Source organism: Schistocerca americana, chromosome X (assembly GCF_021461395.2).
Source record: "Schistocerca americana isolate TAMUIC-IGC-003095 chromosome X, iqSchAmer2.1, whole genome shotgun sequence".
NCBI lineage: Eukaryota > Metazoa > Arthropoda > Insecta > Orthoptera > Acrididae > Schistocerca > Schistocerca americana.
The window spans coordinates 799,219,979-799,242,326 of NC_060130.1; the positions used below are offsets into that span (position 1 = coordinate 799,219,979).

Genomic DNA, 22,348 nt, shown 5'->3' on the forward strand with positions numbered 1-22,348 from the left:
GAATGTACTGTGCTACCTGGGTGGGGGTGCTGACAGTGGAATAACATGCCTACTTCCACAAACTGCTCATGGCTGAGCTGCTAAGGCAGTATGCCTGGTACCAACAAACTGAAGTAAAATACTTCAACTTCTACATCTACATCTACATCTACATCCACATCCATACTCCGCAAGCCACCTGACGGTGTGTGGCGGAGGGTACCTCTATCGTTTCTCCCTTCTATTCCAGTCTCGTATTGTTCGTGGAAAGAAGGATTGTCGGTATGCCTCTGTGTGGGCTCTAATCTCTCTGATTTTATTCTCATGGTCTCTTCGCGAGATATACGTAGGAGGGAGCAATATACTGCTTGACTCTTCGGTGAAGGTATGTTCTCGAAACTTTGACAAAAGCCCGTACCGAGCTACTGAGCGTCTCTCCTGCAGAGTCTTCCACTGGAGTTTATCTATCATCTCCGTAACGCTTTCGCGATTACTAAATGATCCTGTAACGAAGCGTGCTGCTCTCCGTTGGATCTTCTCTATCTCTTCTATCAACCCTATCTGGTACGGATCCCACACCGCTGAGCAGTATTCAAGCAGTGGGCGAACAAGCGTACTGTAACCTACTTCCCTTGTTTTCAGATTGCATTTCCTTAGGATTCTTCCAATGAATCTCAGTCTGGCATCTGCTTTACCGACGATCAACATTATATGATCATTCCATTTTAAATCACTCGTAATGCGTACTCCCAGATAATTTATGGTATTAACTGCTTCCAGTTGCTGACCTGCTATTTTGTAGCTAAATGATAAAGGATCTATCTTTCTGTGTATTCGCAGCACATTACACTTGTCTACATTGAAATCCAATTGCCATTCCCTGCACCATGCATCAATTCGCTGCAGATCCTCCTGCATTTCAGTACAATTTTCCACTGTTACAACCTCTCGATACACCACAGCATCATCTGCAAAAAGCCTCAGTGAACTTCCGATGTCATCCACAAGGTCATTTATGTATATTGTGAATAGCAACGGTCCTATGACACTCCCCTGCGGCACACCTGAAATCACTCTTACTTCGGAAGACTTCTCTCCATTGAGAATGACATGCTGCGTCCTGTTATCTAGGAACTCCTCAATCCAATCACACAATTGGTCTGATAGTCCATTTGCTCTTACTTTGTTCATTAAACGACTGTGGGGAACTGTATCGAACGCCTTGTGGAAGTCAAGAAACACGGCATCTACCTGTGAACCCGTGTCTATGGCCCTCTGAGTCTCGTGGACGAATAGCGCGAGCTGGGTTTCACATGACCGTCTTTTTCGAAACCCATGCTGATTCCTACAGAGTAGATTTCTAGTCTCCAGAAAAGTCATTATACTCGAACATAATACGTGTTCCAAAATTCTACAACTGATCGACGTTAGAGATATAGGTCTATAGTTCTGCACATCTGCTCGGCGTCCCTTCTTGAAAACGGGGATGACCTGTGCCCTTTTCCAATCCTTTGGAACGCTACGCTCTTCTAGAGACCTACGGTACACCGCTGCAAGAAGGGGGGCAAGTTCCTTCGCGTACTCTATGTAAAATTGAACTGGTATCCCATCAGGTCCAGAGGCCTTTCCTCTTTTGAGCGATTTTAATTGTTTCTCTATCCCTCTGTCGTCTATTTCGATATCCACCATTTTGTCATCTGTGCGACAATCTACAGAAGGAACTACAGTGCAATCTTCCTCTGTGAAACAACTTTGGAAAAAGACATTTAGTATTTCGGCCTTTAGTCTGTCATCCTCTGTTTCAGTACCATTTTGGTCACAGAGTGTCTGGACATTTTGTTTTAATCCACCTACCGCTTTGACATAAGACCAAAAGTTCTTAGGATTTTCTGCCAAGTCAGTACATAGAACTTTACTTTCGAATTCATTGAACGCCTCTCGCATAGCCCTCCTCACACTACATTTCGCTTTGCGTAATTTTTGTTTGTCTGCAAGGCTTTGGCTATGTTTATGTTTGCTGTGAAGTTCCCTTTGCTTCCGCAGCAGTTTTCTAACTCGGTTGTTGTACCACGGTGGCTCTTTTCCATCTCTTACGATCTTGCTTGGCACATACTCATCTAACGCATTATGTACGACGGTTTTGAACTTTGTCCACTGATCCTCAACACTATCTGTACTTGAGACAAAACTTTTGTGTTGAGCCAACAGGTACTCTGAAATCTGCTTTTTGTCACTTTTTCTAAACAGAAAAATCTTCCTACCCTTTTTAATATTCCTATTTACGGCTGAAATCATCGATGCCATAACCGCTTTATGATCGCTGATTCCCTGTTCTGCATTAACTTTTTCAAATAGTTCGGGTCTGTTTGTCACCATAAGGTCTAATATGTTATCGCCACGAGTTGGTTCTCTGTTTAACTGCTCAAGGTAGTTTTCAGATAAAGCACTTAAAAAAAATTTCACTGGATTCTTTGTCCCTGCCATCCGTTATGAACGTCTGAGTCTCCCAGTCTATATCCGGCAAATTAAAATCTCCACCCAGAACTATAACATGGTGGGGAAATCTACTCGAAATATTTTCCAAATTATCCTTCCATTTTCTCCATAATATAGCGAGAGATGGCTTTGGTCCCAGCTTTAAAAACAACTTTGATATGTTAGCTGCATTTAATATGCACTGTAAACCCTTGAAATTTTATCCAATAGCCTACTTGGAAATTAAGTATCACAATAACTATGACCAAAATTGAAAAAAAAAAAAAAAAAATACACACTTCATCATCTGACTGTGATTTCAAACTATATGATATGAAGAAAATCAATTTTGTGTGCTAATTAGTTTCCTCAGAATCAAATAAGAAGTATAAAATGGCGAAGAAAACACAAAAAGCAAAAATTTATGGTTTTTAATTTTTTAAAGGAACAGATTCTAATTTTTTAAAGGAACAGAAGAATCTCTACCGATAAACTAACTTCAGGAGTTGATGTAGCTTTATTTTATTAACATGAAGTATTTTTTGAAGCAGGAAAATCAGAAAACTCATTTTTCTTGTGTATTGGAATCTGTCACCACATGGCTGGGCTGTGCACATAGGACTGTGCAATCGCTTCGCACTAAATCGGTCGCCTAATTGGATGGTCCCACACTGCACCACATTCGCATCAGACCACTCACGTAGGACGAGGTGTTAGTTTCTGCAGCAGCAGACTGGCAGCCATGTTTTATCTAAGACTGTACATGACATTACGTTAATCTGAAGTATGAGGAGGATTGTTTGCTACGTGTACATCTCACTTCAGGTTAATGTGTATACATCTAACTGCAATGCACCTGATGACAAAGGCAGCATACTGCTGAAACGTTTCACCCTAATAAACATTGGTAAAAAGTGATTGAAGCAGTCAAAATTATTTTAAAAATATACAACACAGTTGCAGACCTCAAAGAGTTCCACATAAAATAGATAAATTTAAGTATAAGTTACTTATTGAATATTACTTAGACACAGCTGCTATGTGAAATAATTGCAACCAGATTAAAACATGTAAAATCAGCAGCAGGCTAAAACAGTTTGAATTTCTCAGCATTCGTTATTACAACCATTACACCCATGCCTGTCCAAATCTGACACACAATATTTTCACAATGATCTGTCAAACTCAACATAGTGATCTTCGATAACTAGCAGGTTAAGTATACATCACGGTTATAAGGCACAAACACTAAAACTGCTTGTGCCTGATGCTGACCTTAGGTGGTCGAAACTGGTTGTGAACATAGTATCTAACACTGCAGCTTTGGCTGTCAATTAAGATTCTATAAATATGTAAAAGCTAACGAGTTGCTAATTGCAGTATTAAATACTATGAAAGAGAAATAAATTCCATGCTACCTGGGTTGTGGAATATACCCATTGTTTTCTATACGGCTGTCTGACACACGAGAACGCCTTGAAAAGCCTGACATCAGAGAACCTAGAAACAAAAAACACTTTTCTTGAAGCAATGAAAATAGACTTATTCTATATACATTTCTATAATATAAAAGTAGACATGCATTTACATTTTTGTTCTGCACATTTCATTTTAAAATAACAGTTTTCATTGACTGTAATCATTAAAACGATGATTTTTTTTTTTTTTTGTTTCTTGTGTATGATGAAGGGTTACAACTGGAGAAAAATATCTAAAAATTTTACATATTTAGAACAGCTGCCTGGGTCAGGGGATACTTACCATTTCATCCCATTTAGTGAGTCTCCCCTGACCCGGGGTTCTGGGTGACTTTTCCAAACTGTACCCCTTTCCCTAAACCTCTTCAGTCATTTTCCTTCACCCCTCTTCCCTCCCCTCCAATTCTCCTGTCAGAAGAAGGAGCCACTGGCTCCGAAAGCTTGCATAAATTAAACTTTTTTGCCGCCACTTATGAGTAGATTTTTTTTATCAATCCAGTTACCTTATATTGTCAAAAATTGGTTATTTTGATTGTTATATTAGCCCATGTGGCCACCATTCCTTCTTACCTAACCCTCGTGTCAGTCTTTGTTGTCATCTGTATTCTACCTTATGTGCTAGTAGTCCGATCATTTATTAATCTGTACCACCCAGATTAATCAACACTTTGCCCCTCCATCTTTTCTAGTAGTGATTTCCATGCACATAGATGGGCCCATTGTTATTTGTAAATTTGCAGAAAACAATTTGTTTACAGTTCACTATACTGCAGGGCCTTCTCTCGATCATCTTTCGCCAATTTATTTGCAAATTTGACAGCTACTTTCTTTCCCAACCTCCACTTACCTTGTTTATACGCCAATTCTTTCACGTTTTTGAGCGTTTGTTTTTCATCAAACTGCTCTGGTCGACTTTTACTGCTATCTCGTATGTTATTTTATCTGCCAAGCAAAGTATTTTACATTTTCTCTTATGACTTTCTCTTTCTATTTGCCCAGTTTTGAAATTTTTGTTTCCTTTCATGACGTTCCCTACAGATTTCTTTCTTTTCCATTTTTTTTGTGTCATATAGAACACTCTTCTCACCCACTCACTGTCTCTTGTTAGCCATTATCTTTTCTCACAACTTTCATAAAAATCCTCCTGATTTTTCCAAATTTTTTCCCATCTTTTCTTCCATTTTTCTATCTATTTTCATCCTCTGCCTCTCATTTTTGCCACTCCCACCATTTCTAACACTCCAAACTTTCCTCTCTTGCCGTGATGAATCCCATCACATAATACATCTGTTCTTTTTCAAAACATGCTTCTGCACTATCAAAAATAAGGTCCCACATTCTGTTTCTTGAGACTTGCTTGTCCCTTGGAGTTACTCCCAAAGGCCCAACACAAAGTCCCTGTCTCTGGATGAAATCCTACTCTACACCAGGCTCTTTTAGAGTTTCAAATACAGCAATCTCTTGCACTAACCCGACTCATCTGTGACCTATAGCCCTCACCTGCCAATTTCCACTCCACCGGATCTCTCTCTTTCCACAAAATTCTGCAGTTATCTGCCTCTCTTGCTTCCTTGGATAGTATCATCCACCAAGCCACCTTCAGACCGCAACAACATGCCAGACTTCAGCCCAAAAACTATCCCAGCTTCTCCTAAACTAGCTCAACAGTGGTGTTTTCCTTCCTGCCCCTCTGCAGCTCTCCAAACAGCCACACCATCAACCACCACTCCTCTCCCACAAACCAAGCTTGGCCAACCTCCTTAACATCCCACAACCTTCACCATTGCCTCCCAGACCAGTAACAACTCATAATCACAAGAACCAGTCACAACAGTACAGTGTTTTCAACCTCTTGTCTAAAGCACTTTCCCCTCCTGCTTTCTCGTCCCGTCTGGTAAGTCTCCCCTGACCCGGAGTTCTGTGTGACTTTTCTGAACTGTACCCCTTTTTCCTAAACCTCTCCAGTCATTTCCCTTCATCCCAATTTCTTTCCCTTCAACTCTTCTGCCAGAAGAAGGAGCCACTGGCTCTGAAAAATTACATTATGCTTTCCTCTCTATATACGAATATATGAGGTGGATATTGACTCATCGGCAGCCCCAACGAGTGGAGTGGGGGGCAGGGGATGGCAAAGTCCTTCGGCCCAGGCCGAAGGATTTCAAACCCTATGGTGCTCAGTTGGCAAATATCAGATTGCTTTTGTAAAATAAATTTTGAATCATAATAAATAAAATAACACTACTCCAGTATCAGCATACCTTATCTAGTCCTTGCTTTCCACTTTAGTTCTTCACTTTTACAATTCTTACATGCCACCTGCTTACTATTCTATTTCATGTTTAATTTTGAATGCACAATATTCTGATTCCATTACAAGATGATTTTACACAAAATATAAGAAAATATTTTGCATTCAAGATTACATGCAAAATAACGATATCTATTTCTATATAGTTGTCCTGGAAGAATCATAAAAGTGAAGAAATGAAATGGCAGAAAGGAGGTACACTGGCCATGCTGATGCTCGGAAGCAAAGGGGTATTACTGTTCTTTTGTTCATCTGTAAAAGAGCCAACTTACATAGGAACTCTTGTGTAACTTGATCTGACATTAATTACTAGCATGCAGAGTTTCATCTCAGAAATTTTTGGTAGCCAAATAATGGAAATTGCCTCAGAATGCAAGAGCTTTTGAGACACTGTGGTTCAGTTCTTGCAAAACACATTACCAAGGTCAGAGAGGGACAAGAAACTGGAAAGCATTTACAAGTGCAATATTTGCCACAAATGATACTCAGATTGAATTCATTTCTAGTTACCCTCGTCACAGCAGGAGTGCCATCTTGGAACAAAGAGAAAATGAGAAGCATTATTCAATTACTGTTGATGCAACTCCTGAGTCAAATCATGCCGAACAGATGACATTCATCCTGCCTTATATCTACTTCAATAAGGAAATTGATAAATATGAAATAAATAGAATTTGTAGATTGTAATCAGAGACCAGGAGTTGCTATTGCACATTTTATTTGATCAATATTTGTGAAATACTTAATTCCCACCAGTGAACGACACAAACAAGATTATAACAACAGATGTAGCATGACAGGGTCTCAAAGAAGGTCAGACCCATTTCCTTCAGTGGAATCCTATTGCAAAATTTTCTCTGAGTGCTTGGCATAGCCTCATGTGGACTACATTCTGTGAGTTGTCACAAAGCAGATACTGTTTTTGGAGTGATTCAGTTCCTTCTAAAACAGTGTGTTAGATGTTCTTCATATACCACGTCTGATATCCAGTGGCGTGTTCGGGTTGACACTGTAAACCAATTGCAGTTCACTTTGATAAGATTGCTATTGCTGTTGGAACTCTCAGTAGGTCAGCTCTGTCAGCCGAAGCACATTCTGTGGTACAGGGTGTTTTCGATTATGTGAGATGTTTCAAGTGTTTAATCATGGCATCAATTTGTCTGCAGTTGTTGACACCAAATGACTACAGAAGCAAATAATTAAAAGATCGAAATAATATCACTGATGTTGAAGTAAGACACTTTGAGAGCTTATCAAATGACTTAAAATATTTGTGCGAAATTTGAGACACCATTCTCTCTGAATCTAATGTAGTTGCCAGTGCAATTAATATCAATCCTCAATTTTTGGATGTGCGCTCCAAGTAGAGGAAACCATTTCATGATGGAACCAGGAATGAAGTGACAAATATGAATTCACAGAAGATTATTCAAGATAAACTTTTTTTTTATTATTATTAACAGCCTAGTGTCTACCTTGAAAACCCAATTAAGAAACAGAAGAATTTAGATGAAACTTCTGGGTTTTTATGTAAATAAACAGATATGACTGAATCAGGTTACTGAGGCATGCAAGTTACTTATCAATGAATACCATAATGATGTCACAACAGATTTAGAAGAATGTATCACAGAAAAATTACTCTGAGCAGACAGTTAGAGAACCAACTCGTGAAGGTAATGTCTTAGACCACCTAGCAACAAACAGACCTGAACTTATTGAATCAATTAATGTAGAGAAAGATATCAGTGATGATAGGACTGTGTTAGCAACTATGATTACAGGTTTTACAAGGAATATTAAGAAGGGTATTAAGATTTTTTGCTCAGCAAGAATGACAGGATATAAGTTGCACAGTATATGTGTGACTACACATACATTCATACATTCAGTGATGAGGACGAAGATGTGCAGCGCAAATGAAAAAAATTCAAAAGCACTGTTCCATATGCCTTAGACAGGTATGTTCCTAGCAAAGTCTTAAGGGATGTGAAACACCCACCGAGGTTTAACAGCAATGTTAGAAAACTGCTCCGTAAACAAAGAGAGCTTCATCTCATACTCACAAGTAGTCAAAATCTAGCTGACAAACAAAAGGTGAATGAAGCGAAAATAAGTGTAAGGAGCGCAATGAAGGAAGCGTTCTATGACTCTGAAAGTAAAATTTTGTCACTTCCTCTGAGTAAAAATCTTAAGCGGTATTGGTCTTACACAAAATCAGTAAGTGGTTCGAAATCATCTATTCATCCACTCAGAGACCATATTGCCACCAAAACAGAAATAACAAAGAGAAGGCCAAAATACTGAATTCGGCCTTCCAAAATTCTTTCACCATGAAATATCGTAACACAGTCCTTCCCTTCAATCATCGTAAAATGTCAAAATGGCAGATACTCAGGCATCCAATCACAGAACAGAAAAGCAACTACAATTTCTTAGTAGTGTAAAGGACCAGATGAGATAGGAATCTACAGAGAGATAAGAATCTACAAAAAATGAGATAAGAATCAACGAAGATAATGCGAAGACCTTGCTCCCCTTTTACCAGTAGTTTGTTTTGGATTGCTAGAGCAATGAAGGGTACCTAGCAACTGTAAAAAGTGCAGACCATTCCCATTCTCAAGAATGGCCACAGGTCAGATGCCCACAATTATGGATCTATATTGTTGACTTTAATCTGTTCTAGAATTATGGAACATGTTTTATGCTCAAGAATTATGATATGATGTTTCTGGAGAATGAAAATCTCCTGTATATAAAAATTAACATGGATTGCTGCTAATAAAGATCCAGCGAAACTCAGCTCACTGTTTCTACATAAGATCCATAGGTCTGTAGACAATGGTACTCTACGCTGATGTCAAGTTCCTTGACTTCAGGTAGGCATTTGACACACTCCCACACTGCAGTTTCATGAAAAAAAAAAAAAAAGTTTATCAAGCATCAAACCAGATTTGTGACTAGACTCAAAGACTTCCTTGGGGATAAAACTCAACATGTCACTTTTAATGGAACAAAATCGACAGATGTAAAGGTAATTCCCAGAGTACCCCAAGGAAGTGTGATAGAACTGTTACTGTTTACAACGTACACAAAAGATCTAGTAGAATGCGTCAGTTGCTCTTCAAGACTGTTTGCAGCTGATACAATTGTCTATTTAAAGTAGCAATGCCAGAAGACAGTATCCATTTGCAGAATGGCCTGCAGAGGATTGATGAATGGTGCATGGTTTGGCAGTTGACCCTGAACATAAAGAATGTAACATACTGTGTATACATAGGAAAAGAAAGCCACTACTGTACAATTACACTAGTTATGAGAAACTGCTGGAAATAGTATCTAACATCAAATATCTAGGAGTAACTATTCAAAGCAACCTCAAGTGGAATCACCACATAAGACAAATAGTGGGAAAAGGAAATGCCAGATAGATTCATAGGAAGAATCTTAAGGATATGTAACTCATCCATGAAAGAATTGGCTTGCAAGACACTTTTTTAACCGGTTCTTGAGTTAGGACTGATAGAAGAGGGGGAGAAGTTCCAACAGAGCAGCAAGTTTCATGACAGGTTTGTTTAGTTGGTGCAAGAGCATTAGACAGATGCTCAACAAACTCCAGTGCCAATCGTTACAAGAGCGGCATTGTGCATCACTGCGAGAGAGCACTTTCCAGGAAAATTCTGACAACATATTACTTCCTCCCACATACGTCCCACACGATGACCACGAAGAGAAAATTTGAAAAATAAAAAGGCTTGCCGACAATCATTCTTCTCATGCACCATTCACAAATGGAACAGGGTAGGTGGGATTAGTTAGTGGTACCAGAAGTACCCTCCGTCACACACCATTGCGTGCCTTGTGAAGTATGATGTAGATATAGAAGAAGAAATTAAATCTTTGAAAATGATTCATACTTCAAACTCTGAATACATTACTTTGGAACCATTAGACCTTCTAAATGAGATTCACAAGCTTAATTTCCAGCTTATTTCCAAATGCAGATGTAGCTATGCACATCTTTTACACTGTCCTAGTCATTGTAGCAGAAGCGGAAAGGTCATTTGCCCCTCTGGCTTCAGTTAAAAATTGTCTCAGATCAACTATGCACCAACAATGTCACACAGATTTGGGACCTTGGCAACTGAATACAATTTGGCAAGGCAACTAAATTTTGATGCTGCAATTCAAACATCTGCTGAACGAAAGTTCCACAAAGTGCTATTGACAGGTTATAACATGATGCCCACTGCACGACTCATTGCAGTTTAAATGCGAGCACAATGATGTCTGTTCTCTGAAATGTGCCAGAGAACAAGCAGGAACAGAACACTCCATATCACAGTGTTACTGACACTAGACATTCATCAATGAACAAATCAGTATAATATTTAGCCTTCTGCTTTAAAGTGAAATGAAAGTAAATTAAATCAATACAAAAAATAAAAGTTAACAGCACACATTTAACAATAATTCATTGTCAAGAGAGTTATCAGTTCTCTCTCTTGCCATGTAGGTCTTGGCTGAGCTTTAATCCAGTTCCCTATCTGTGATGGTCTTGGAGATCCTGATATCTGTCTTCATCACTATTTTTCAAATCAATATTTATTACTGTTCTTTCAACCTCCAATACATGGAAATGCAATTGTGTCTTTTTTTGTTTCACTACATTCCAAATGATTTTGACTGTAACGGAACATAATAAGAGGTGTATATTAACAACTATTTCTTCTTTTCCGAAGTAACAAAAGGCATGAAATAAAACATTTTTCATAATAAAGCAATGTCCAGTAGTGCATAGTTTTGACCTCATACTGGGATGAAGGAAACTGCATACTGTAATAAGTGTTGGAACAACTTCATTACAAAACATGTGAAACTTATAACACAATTCTAGCAATGGCACATCACACAAGTATGCTACATACTGTTTTCTTTCTACAAAATTATTACAAGTAAATATTTTTATAAATGTTATTTAAATTTTTAGTTACACAATCTTTCCAATTATGACTAAAAATGAGCATGGAAATCAGAAATCTGAATGCAGAAAATGTACGCTGAAAAAAATTAGATACTAGGGGCAGGAAGTTTAACTTTCAGTGTCAATTCCGTAATTACAAAGCCAGTATTTCCACACTTTCAAAGGAAACTGTGTTACCTATTTTAGTACCCAAAAGTAAGTAAACAAATTTCACATACGATATTCTCTGACTTATAACAACAAACTAACCCCAGTTGTTCATTGTTTCTGTGGTAAGAATAACAGCTGAAACAAAAGCATCTAAAATCTGAGTGATGAACACTGGCTTTAATAATAAAAACATTTGCAGACACACTGTTATTAATTATAATGTTTATGTTTATATCCTCTATGACATCAGAAAATTAGGTATAATTACTTTGATACATATATATACAGGGTGATTCTTACGAACATTTAAAAATCCCTGAAGCAACGTAGATGACTATGAGACAAGTAATTTATATAAGACACACAGGGTCACAAATGTTGGGAAATACCCCAGAATTGGATGACGGATGCTGAAAATGCGACGTCCCCAGATGACATACCTCATCGCATGTGCAGCGGTTAAGCCTATCAGTGTCACACCCGTTCATCCCAATCCAAGTCAAGTATTCACATCGGTGTGGCTCCAGGCCTACGTGTGCGACTTTGGCACATGGGGCTCACAGTTTGAGTCTCATGTCTGGCAGGAGGTTTTTTTTTTTCGCATAGCAATAAGACAATTGTGTATTTTAATTGAGGTAATATTCATTATTTAATTTACCTGTCTCGCAGTCTCTGCTGGTTACCTGCAAAGTATAGTAAGACAAAAACCTACCATATTGTGTCATAAGTAAATAAGTATAAGCTTTCGAACTGCATTGCTACCAGTAAATGACGTTTGTGTTCAAATGGTTCAAATGGCTCTGAGCACTATGGGACTTAACAGCTGTGGTCATCAGTCCCCTAGAATTTAGAACTACTTAAACCTAACTAACCTAAAGACATCACACACATCCATGCCCGAGGCAGGATTCGAACCTGCGACCGTAGCAGTTGCGCGGTTCCGGACTGAGCGCCTTAACCGCGAGACCACCGCGGCCGACGACGTTTGTGTTCTTTACTAAATAAAGCTTGGAAAAAAAGAAGTAGAAGACAGGACAAAAGGAAAGAAACAAAATAAGAACAGCTTTTGTTTGGTTACAGCAAGGAAAAAAAATATAACTTCATATGTTTACAACAGATCACATTTACAAAAGGTGTTTGAAAACGGAGTAGCCTAGTGGAGCGACCTGTAGCGCTGCCCCTGCCAGCAAGTGTAGGATTGACAAGCCCAATCACTGCATATGCAGCAAGGTACATAATCTGATGACGTCACATATTCAACGATTGCCATCCACTTTTGGGGTATTTCCCAACATTTGCAGGCCTATGTGTCTTATATTATATTATTTGTCACAGCATCATCTTCGTCACTTTGGGGGTTTTTAAACATTAATAAGAATCACTGTGTAAAAACTGTCTGCTCTGAGTAAGAACAGTTCAGATGATTTCTTCAGGTGCATCTTATTTCTAAACACAATGGAATGATATCTCGCAGTCTGCATAATTTCCTTGAATGCTTACGGGCTCCATAATACATGATAACACTGCACCCAACATGCAACTGGACTTACGTTAGTGCTATTGATAGTGGACTGATGATACACATTTGTTTATTAGCGCATGCTGTGATTCAACCTAGTGTGCTGTGAACAACTGTTACCTAACTAGATTGCTAACGGCAATGTATAGTACCACAGTACACATTGCTCTTGTGAACGTATGTTTAGTGTCTAATAAGGAATTATATTTATTCGATATTTCATTTCAATGAGAATTTTGTGTGTATCTCCAATAATCTCCAAATTATTCAAATTTGAATAACAAGCACCCTGTTTCTGTTCTACTGTGTACTTGTTATTCAACTGTAAATATGGAACTGTTCTACCAAGAAGTAATGGAAGAATCCATAAATTCCCTAAATGATGTAATATTTAAATAATGTCAAACCTTCTTCAAAATAACAATTAAACTAGATTGCTATATTTGGAGTTAGGGTCCAATCACACATCCTGCATTGGTCTCACCCCTGGCCCTCAGCTACCCTGCTCATCAGTGGTCAGAAATGCTAACCACTAGGTCATGGAGGTGGTCACCAATTGCACTGAAGTAGATGTACATATGACGTTTCAGTTATCAGTCACCATCGAGTCTGAGAACGCCTTCAAACTGTATTATTGTGCAAATCAAAATGACACTCAGTGCATTCACTTCCAGAAAAGAATTTAAGTGTTATAACAGATTTTATATTTAACATTTTTTTAATCAGTGATTCACACACTGTGTGCCATGATGCCCTGGATGGACATTTAATGTGGCAGTGGTCTTGTGATGTGAAAATGACGACGACATCAACAACTCTGTCAAGCATAAAAAGTTCTCGGTTTACTTGCCGCGTCAAATTTGGATAAAATCCCAATCTTTCGATGCCTACCTCCGTCATCTTCGTCAGGGGTAAAACTGACTGTCGTGGACCAGTGAGGCTTCCGCTTTTATAAGCAGTGGACGGCTTCTCATTGGCTGGATGACGTCACAGTGAAACCGATGTGTACTGAGGTGGTGGCCTCTATATCCATAGATTTTGTTTGCGCGCTTCATCCAGCGTTGCTTGCAGCGCCATCCATCGCAACAGGCGGAGAACTGCGAGGAATGTAAGAAGTCTCCCTCTGCGCTCTTTCTATATCAATGGCGCGCTTCCATGCATTGCTGAGTGCATAACCGGAATCTCCGTTGAAATTATTTTTACAGAGTCTAATTTCAACTGCTCCCCTGATGTGGCTGAGCACAGTTTGTTAAATAAACATAAGATTTTATTCGATGAAACAAGACTACTTGCTCACGCTTCAAACTATTGGGACTCTGTCATCAGGGAAGCAGTTGAAATTAGACTCTGTGAAAATAATTTCAACAGAGATTCCGATTATGCACTCAGCAATGCATGGAAGCGCGCCATTGATACAGAAACAGCGCAGAGGGAGACTTCTTACATTCCTCGTAGTTCTCCGCCTGTTGCGATGGATGGCGCTGCAAGCAACGCTGGATAAAGCGCACAAACAAAATCTATGGATATAGAGGCCGCCACCTCAGTACACATCGGTTTCACCGTGACGCCATCCAGCCAATGTGTAGCCGTCCACTGCTTATAAAAGTGGAAGCCTCACCGGTCCACGACAGTCAGTTTTACCCCTGACGAAGATGATGGAGGTAGTCATCAAAAGCTTGGGATTTTATCCAAATTTGACGCGGCAAGTAAACCGAGAACTTTTTATGCAAGGACTCCGTCGCAAAAGACTTCGTAGTCAACTCTGTCAAGTATTGCATAGTTTCTTGTTTTATTTTTCTGACGTAAGAGAGTCAAGCCACCTATCAAATTTTAAGAGAATATATCAAACTCTAGACTCTGTTGGCGATTTCATCATAGTAAGGAACATTTTTGAAGTTCACTTAATCAACAAGTATAATTGGAAGTTAAAGTATCAACAACAAGAGGCAACTCGGACGGCATTCAGATTTTGTAAATTGGAGTTCAAAAGTTAACAGTAATCACATTTATTGTTGAAAGGCAACCACTACGACTGATTCAAGCTATCAGGCCACAGGAACCAATTTGGTAATTGACACAGAATTCATCATTGAAGAGTACACAATTGGTGATGTTAAAATCTCTCTCTCTCTCTCACTCACTCACTCACACACACACACACACACACACACACACACACACACACACAGTTTGTCACGACGACTAGGGTTGGGTGAGTTGAGGAGGTCCAGGTGAAGCGAATGGGAGAGTGTTGAGGTTGTGAAGGAATGACGATATTGTGTGTTGGGCCTGAGTCCAGAGCATGATGATGATGATATTGACGAGATGGTAGCTCATTGCCCATACACCTTACCAACTATATCCTGACACTTAACTACCACTTTGAGGAGAAGATATATAAACAAATCTGTGGCAAAAACCTGGGCACCTGCATGGTACCCTACATTGCTAACTTTTGTATGGACCATGCAAAGTAAAGCTTCCCGTCCTCCCAAAATCACAAACATTTTGTATGGTTCAGGTTCATTGATAATATCTTCAAGATCTGGACAGGACACACTATCCTCATTCCTTCATAACCTTAACACCTCTCTCCTATCTGCTTCACCTAGTCCTCCTCAACTCAAAGCACCACCTTTCTGGATGGAGATCTCTGCCTCTCTCATGGCAGCATCCACATCTTTGTCCATATAAAGCTGATTAACCACCAACATTACCAGGATTTGACAGCTCTCATCCCTTACGCAACAAAAAATTCCTCCTACATAGTTCACTCACCAGTAGACAGAGTATCTGGACCTTCACATGCAGCTGCGACCCCCCTCCCCACCCAACCCCACCCTTGTGCCCCTCAAACCTAGTCCACAAACAGATTTCCCATGCCATACCCTCACATACACTGCACTGCACTAAAACAACTAGCCCTTATCCTTTGCCAGGACTTCATATATCACCATGCCCTGCAATGAGGGACATTCTACACAAGATCCTGCCCACCCCTCCTAAAGTTGTATTTCATCACCCACTCTAGATATACAACATCCTAGTCCATCCCTATGCCATTCCCACTCCCAATCCCTTACCACAGAGATCAAATCCCTGAAAAAGACCCAGACGCAAAGCCTGCCCAATCTACCCACCCAGCACTTCCTATTCCAGACCAGTGACAAGCTTATCCTAGCCCATCAGAGGCTAGGCAACCTGTGAAAGCAGTCATGTCATATAGCAAATATACTGCAACCACTGCACAGCTTTCTGTCAGTATGACAACCTACCATCTGTCCATCAGAATGAACGGCCATCACAAAAGTGTGGCCAAGAACAAAATAGACCACCCAATAGAACACAATGCAGACAGGCATTACATTCTCAATTTCAATGGCTGCTTCACGACACAGGTCATCTGGATCCTTAGTTTCACAACCAGCTTTTTCTTAACCATGCAGATGGGAGTTATCACTGCAACACTCCTTTGCTCCTGGAACCATCCTATCATCAATCTCTGTTAATCCACTGTTCCCACACTCTCTACCCAATGTTTTCCCCTTCCTCTATCCCATCACCCCTCTCAATTCACCTCTCTCTCTGTCAATTTCATCGTGCACTGCTTGCCCCTGGCTCTGAAACCCATACATCACATGCCTAGCCCACGTATCTGCCAACCCTCCCTCCCGCATTTCTGGCCAGAACACCAGCTGCTTCCCTCCAAGAGACTAGCTACCCACCCCATCCAACACTACCCTCACACCACCCAAGTCTACCTGTTGAACTGCACTCCTGGCATGGCATTGTGCACGCAGACGACAGTTTGTAGGTGTACAGGCGTGTGTGGATGTGTGTGTGTGTGTGTGTGTGTGTGTGTGTGTGTGTGTGTGTGTGTGTGTGTGTGGGGCGGGGGGGGGGGGGGGGGGGTTGCTCTCGCTCGAGAAAAGATTACTCCAAAACCTAGAAAGTTTTCTGCCTATTTTGTGTGTACCTGTCAACAATTCAATGCTTGTGCTTGCTGCTTGTTGGCTGTGAGTGGTTTCCTTTACTCTTAAAGTACTTTCGGTTTGTGTTATTTAATATGACAATCTTACTTCTCTAGTGTGTAATATGCAGACATTCTGATGTGACATGTCAGACAACTAGATATTAACTAGTTATGACAGAAATGGCTGGAATCAGCTAGACAAGTGCAATGAATGAGGAGTATCAAGAGCTGCTGGGATTATGTAAATACTCCGTCATTTCCAAGCAGTATCACCTATTAATTTCTTTATCCAAAACCACTCCCATTCCTCATTCTTCCAGTGAACATGGGGGACGAGATTGTGGTTTCTGAGCAACAAACTATATGAAAAGGAGGAAATGTGATATCTCTGATCTTCCATGTAGTCGATACTGCTTATCTACTACCATGATCCCATCTCATTTCAGGATCGAAATAGACTTTAAAAAATTTATAAAAATCAAACCACTTGCTTGCTTCGAAGGGTCTCCTTTAGATATCTCTACTTTGTCAATGGACAACCCTCAATGGAATGCAAATAATGAGAGGAGTACAGATAACAATTCACCACAAAGCTGAGGCATCGATTTCTCAATAGGTATGTGAAAAATTCTGAAAAGCTTTCAATGTTCACATTTCAAGCTAGCTGCGCAATACATATATACCGGCACAGCTACTTTTCTTGGCCGACTACATGGTACCAGCACTGCAGCTTGACCTGTATGAAGGGTTATATTGTATGAAGGGGTAAGAGGAGAAACAAAGTCAGCAGGAGGAGGAAGGATTGGAGGGAAGTGTCTCTGGTTGCTGAGAAGGAGAGACAGCAAGCACATGGGACAGGAATATGGGCTCTGTGAGCTCACTCTGGTGAAGGCAGCAGGATTTGCATCAGATGCACAATGACAGACTCTGGAAGAATGAGACAGATCCTTTAATTCTGTAATCCTTCTGGCACTTATCTTTGCTAGCCCCACACTGTATCCTCCACAGTCACTCTCTTCCTCTGTTCTGTATCACATCCTCCTTTCAGTTCACTCCTCTTCATTTTGCACCACATCCATCTCCTCTGATTTGCACCAGAATAAGCTCACTGGTGCCATGTTCCTGTCTAGGGTGCTTGCAGTGTGTCTTTCCCAGATGTAAGCCAGCCTTCCCTCCAATTCAGCTTCCCCCCCTCACTGCTACCCCTCACTGCAACTGAGCTGCAGCAGTGCCAGTACAATGCAATTGTATGGACACCGTCTGAAAGCTTAGCAACATTTTCAGCCTCGTTTATGTCCCTACTTCAATTCAATCATTTCCCCTTTATAAGCATCCACAACCTTTCCCGAAATATACATCTGTACTGTAATGACTGTAGTCAGATCTGGAATAATTTGACATTTAAGCCCATTCAACTCTCTAGCCTCTCCCTTCCCAATACACCTTCCTAGTCACCAGGGACAACGACTATGACAAGGAAGCCACCATCACTGTTGCAGCCGCTTCCTCCTCCTCCTCCTCCCAATAAAACAATATCTATGTATTCCATAGTCAGTCTGCTCTTTAACATTAGCTGGAACTGTACCAGACTCTTAACCTGAAATGATTTAATACTACCCAATAGCGGCCCCTCCATAGCTAAGTGGCTAAGGTGACAGACCCTTATGTGGGGGATGTGGAATCATTTCTTGATATTGTCAGGGATTTTTCCTTGGAGGGAGAAATGGAACGGGGTGCATTCAGCTTCATGATGTTAATTGAGTATCTACTTGATTGAGAGGTAATGGTTCTAAGTTTGGAACATTGACAATGGCCCAGAGAGTGGTGTGCTGACCCCATCGCCCGCTATAGCACACCCGATGATGGATGACTGAGGATGACACAGTGGTCAGTCAACTAATACTTGGTCTTCAGGGCCTGACTGCAGGGGTTTCCTTTCCCACCCAATAGTAACACAAGTTTATGTACCAACTAATGCTGCAGATGAAGAGACAGAGTGCATGATGAGATAAAAGAAATTATTCAGATTGCTAACAGAGAAAAATTTAATTATAGTGTGTCAACAGAATTAGATAGTTGGGGAATGATAAGAAAAAGTAGCAGCACATGGATTGGGGAAAAGTAATGGAAGGGGAAGCTGCCTGTCAGAATTTTGTACAGAGCACAATCATATCATTGCTAACACGTTGTTTAAGAATTGTGAAATGAGGCTGTATGCATGGAAGAGAACTGGAGACATCAGAAGATTTCAGATCAGTTGTATGGTGGTAAGACAGATTTCTAAACCAAATTTTGAACTACAAGGCATCTCCAGGAGCATACAAACATTAATCTTAATTTATTGTTCATGAATTGCAGATTAAAACTGAAGACATTGCAGAAAAATGGAAATTAAGGATATGGTTCCTGGATAAATAAATAGGACCACTGGTTGTTTAAAGTTTCAATGGGCACATTAGGCAATAATTGATTCAAAAATGAATACAACAGAAGACAAATGGGTAGCTTTGAGAGGTAAAATAGCAAAGGCTGCGTAGGATCAAAGAGGCAAAAATAAAGGCTCCAGCAGAAATCCCTGGCCAACACACAAGATTTTGTTGGAAGCAAGTGAGACCAAATACGGATGTCTAAAAAATGAGATGTAAAGGAAGTTAAAATGACAATCCAGGAATGGCTAGACAAGAAATGCGAAGCTATAGAAGCAGGCATGGCTGTGGAAAAGGCAGACGCCAGCTGCAGGGTAGAATTTTGTACACAGCACAATTAAACCATCGTTAACATGGTTTAATCATCATGAAACATGGCTGTATGCATGGAAGAGGTCTGGAGACACCATAAGTAGAAGGCTGGAAGGTGGAATGAATAAACAGAGAGACTATAGAAAGAAAGCAAACTTGAACACAATATTGTGGAAAAGGAGAAGGAAGTACATGAGGATGAGATGGGTGATATGATAGTGTGAGAAAAATTTGACAGGAGAATGAAAGACATAAGTGTAAACATCACACTAGTTATGAGAGGGGCAAAATGCCTTAAGACTTCAAAAAGAATGTGATAATATCAATTTCAAAGAAGGTAGGTGCTGACAGATGTGATTATTACATAACCATTAGTTGATAAGTCCTGGTTGCAAAATCCTGACACAAATTATCTACAGAAGAATGGAAAGACTGGCAGAAGGTGAAGTTGGAGAAGATCAGTTTTAATTCCACAGAAATGTAAAAATACGTATGACAATGCTGATCCTATGACTTACCTTTGACTGGTTTAAGAAAGGTATACCTATCTTTATAACATTTGTACATTAGATGTCAGGTCCTGGTAATGTTGACCAACGTACACACATGGAAATTCTACAGTTTGCTGCAATGAAATACAGAGAGTGAATAATCCTCAAAGACTTGTACAAAAGCCATACTAAGATCATAAGAGTTGAAGGACATGAAAGGGAATCAGTATATTAAAAGGGAGGGAGACGGGATTATAGCCTACCCCAGTGTTATTCAGTCTACAATGAGTAAACCGTAAGGAAACCAAGGAGAAATTTGGCACGTGGAATTAAAAGTTATGGGAGAATAAATAAAAATTTTGAAGTCTGCTGATGGCACTGTAATTCTGCCAGAGACAGAAAAGAACAGGTCGGAGCTATTGTACACAACAGATAGCTGCTTCATCAAGATAATTTATAAGAAGAGCATCAACAAAAGTAAAACTAGGGTGATGGTATGTAGTCGAATTAAAACAGGTGAGGCTGAGTGTATTATAGTGGGTATTGAGACACTATATGTAGTAGATGAGTCTTGTTATTTGGGCTGCAAAAGAACTGATGATGGCCGAAAGAAGAAAGGATATGAAACAAAGACTGACAATTAGAAAACCATTTCTGAAAAAGAAATATGTTAACATCTAATAAAATTTAAATGTTGGAATTTAAATGTTAAGTAGTGCATTCTGAAATTATTTGGAGTGTATGCTTACATGTAAGTGAAATAGAAGCTTTTGAAATGTGGTGCTACGGAAGATTATGTGGAGAGATCGGATAACTAATGAAAAGGTACTGAATCTAACAGAGAAGAAAATAAATGAATGGTACCACTTGACTAAAAGACTGAAGTGACTGATACGACACATCCTTAGGCATCAAGGAATCTTCAGTCTGATAGTGGAGGGAAATCTGGGGAGACAAAGGCTGACCACAGTAAATACATTCAAGAGGATACAGGATGTGATAATTGTACAGGAACAAAGAGCCTCCACATGCACAAACCAAGCCGGAACTAGAAAGATTAACAGAGGTGGGAGTGATAGAAAAAATTACACTAGCTCATGTGCAATACCACTAGTGATGACTGAGGATGGCGGAGGAGTCCAGAAAAGTACACTTCTGCAGCAGTTTCAAATTGATAGCAAATGCTCAAGCAGTAATTGATACAGAGCTATTCACCTAGAACAACTAGTAGCAAAACTGGAAAGTGGTCAGAAGTTTTCATAAGTAGATCTTTCAGATACGTAATTGCACTTTCACTCAATGAAGCATCTCAACAGCTGCTAGTGGTCATCACACCCTACAGATGTACAAATACAAACCATTTGTTTATGGCATGGGAAGCACCCCCATGGTCTTGCAGCATTTTACAGAGCAGCTCATGCAGAACATTCCATGTTGCATCAAATACCTGGTGGATACTGTGGTCACAAGATCAACTTCAGACGATCAACTCCCAAGACTCAGAAATCTTTCAGATCTTCCAGGATGCAAGTCTAAAACACTATTTGAAAAATGAAAGTTTTGTTAGTGTTCTACTGAGTACCTAGTGCTCACAATTTCACAGCGAGCAAGTCAGCCAACAGACAGCCACATCACAGCTAACAGTGTTCTACCACAGCTTACGAGCACAGAGGAACTCCAGTCTCATACGGGCCAAACTACTAGCTATAATAAATTCATTCTGTGGGTGGCTAAATTTGCACATCCATTAAATCAATTAGATAAAAAGGTATGCCATTTGTCTGGTTAGCTGAGTCTGAACACTCCTTCCAATTAGTGAAGAAGAGACTCAGCTCAACTCCATGCCTGGCCATCTTTCTGCTGGGAAAACAGCCGACTATAGGTGCTGATGCATTAAAATATGGGCTGGAATCGGTACCTGCCCATCAAAATTCACAAAGCTCAGAGCAACCAATAGTGTTCACCTATAAAATGCTAAATACACCACAGAAAACCTATTTGCAAATAGAAAAAGAAGCCCTAGACATAATACATGCAATAAAAAACTTTCGTGTTTTTTATATGGCATAGAAATTTCATCTAATCATGGACCACAAACCATTAAGCTCGTCATTTACCAAATAAAATAACACACAGGCTACAATGTTGGGCTGTTTCTAAGCTGCTAAAACTATGAAATATACTTTTGAGCAATAGCACAGTACAGTACGCCAGCGCAGACATCCTACCTCATCTTCCAATGGGCACAGATCC

General features: G+C 39.9%; 1 protein-coding gene across 4 annotated transcripts in view; it reads right to left on the minus strand.

Annotated features, from left to right (window-relative positions):
* Positions 1 to 22,348, minus strand: part of LOC124555648 (inner nuclear membrane protein Man1) — a 337,416-nt gene that overhangs the window by 259,387 nt on the left and 55,681 nt on the right. For all 4 annotated transcript variants that reach the window (XR_006968574.1, XR_006968575.1, XM_047129632.1 and 1 more), the window contains exon 2: positions 3,873 to 3,954. Coding sequence is in view for 2 of the 4 variants with exons in the window: in XM_047129632.1 (XP_046985588.1) it covers positions 3,873 to 3,954 (82 nt within the window). In the remaining 2 variants the exon portion in view is untranslated. The remainder of the gene's footprint in view (positions 1 to 3,872; positions 3,955 to 22,348) is intronic.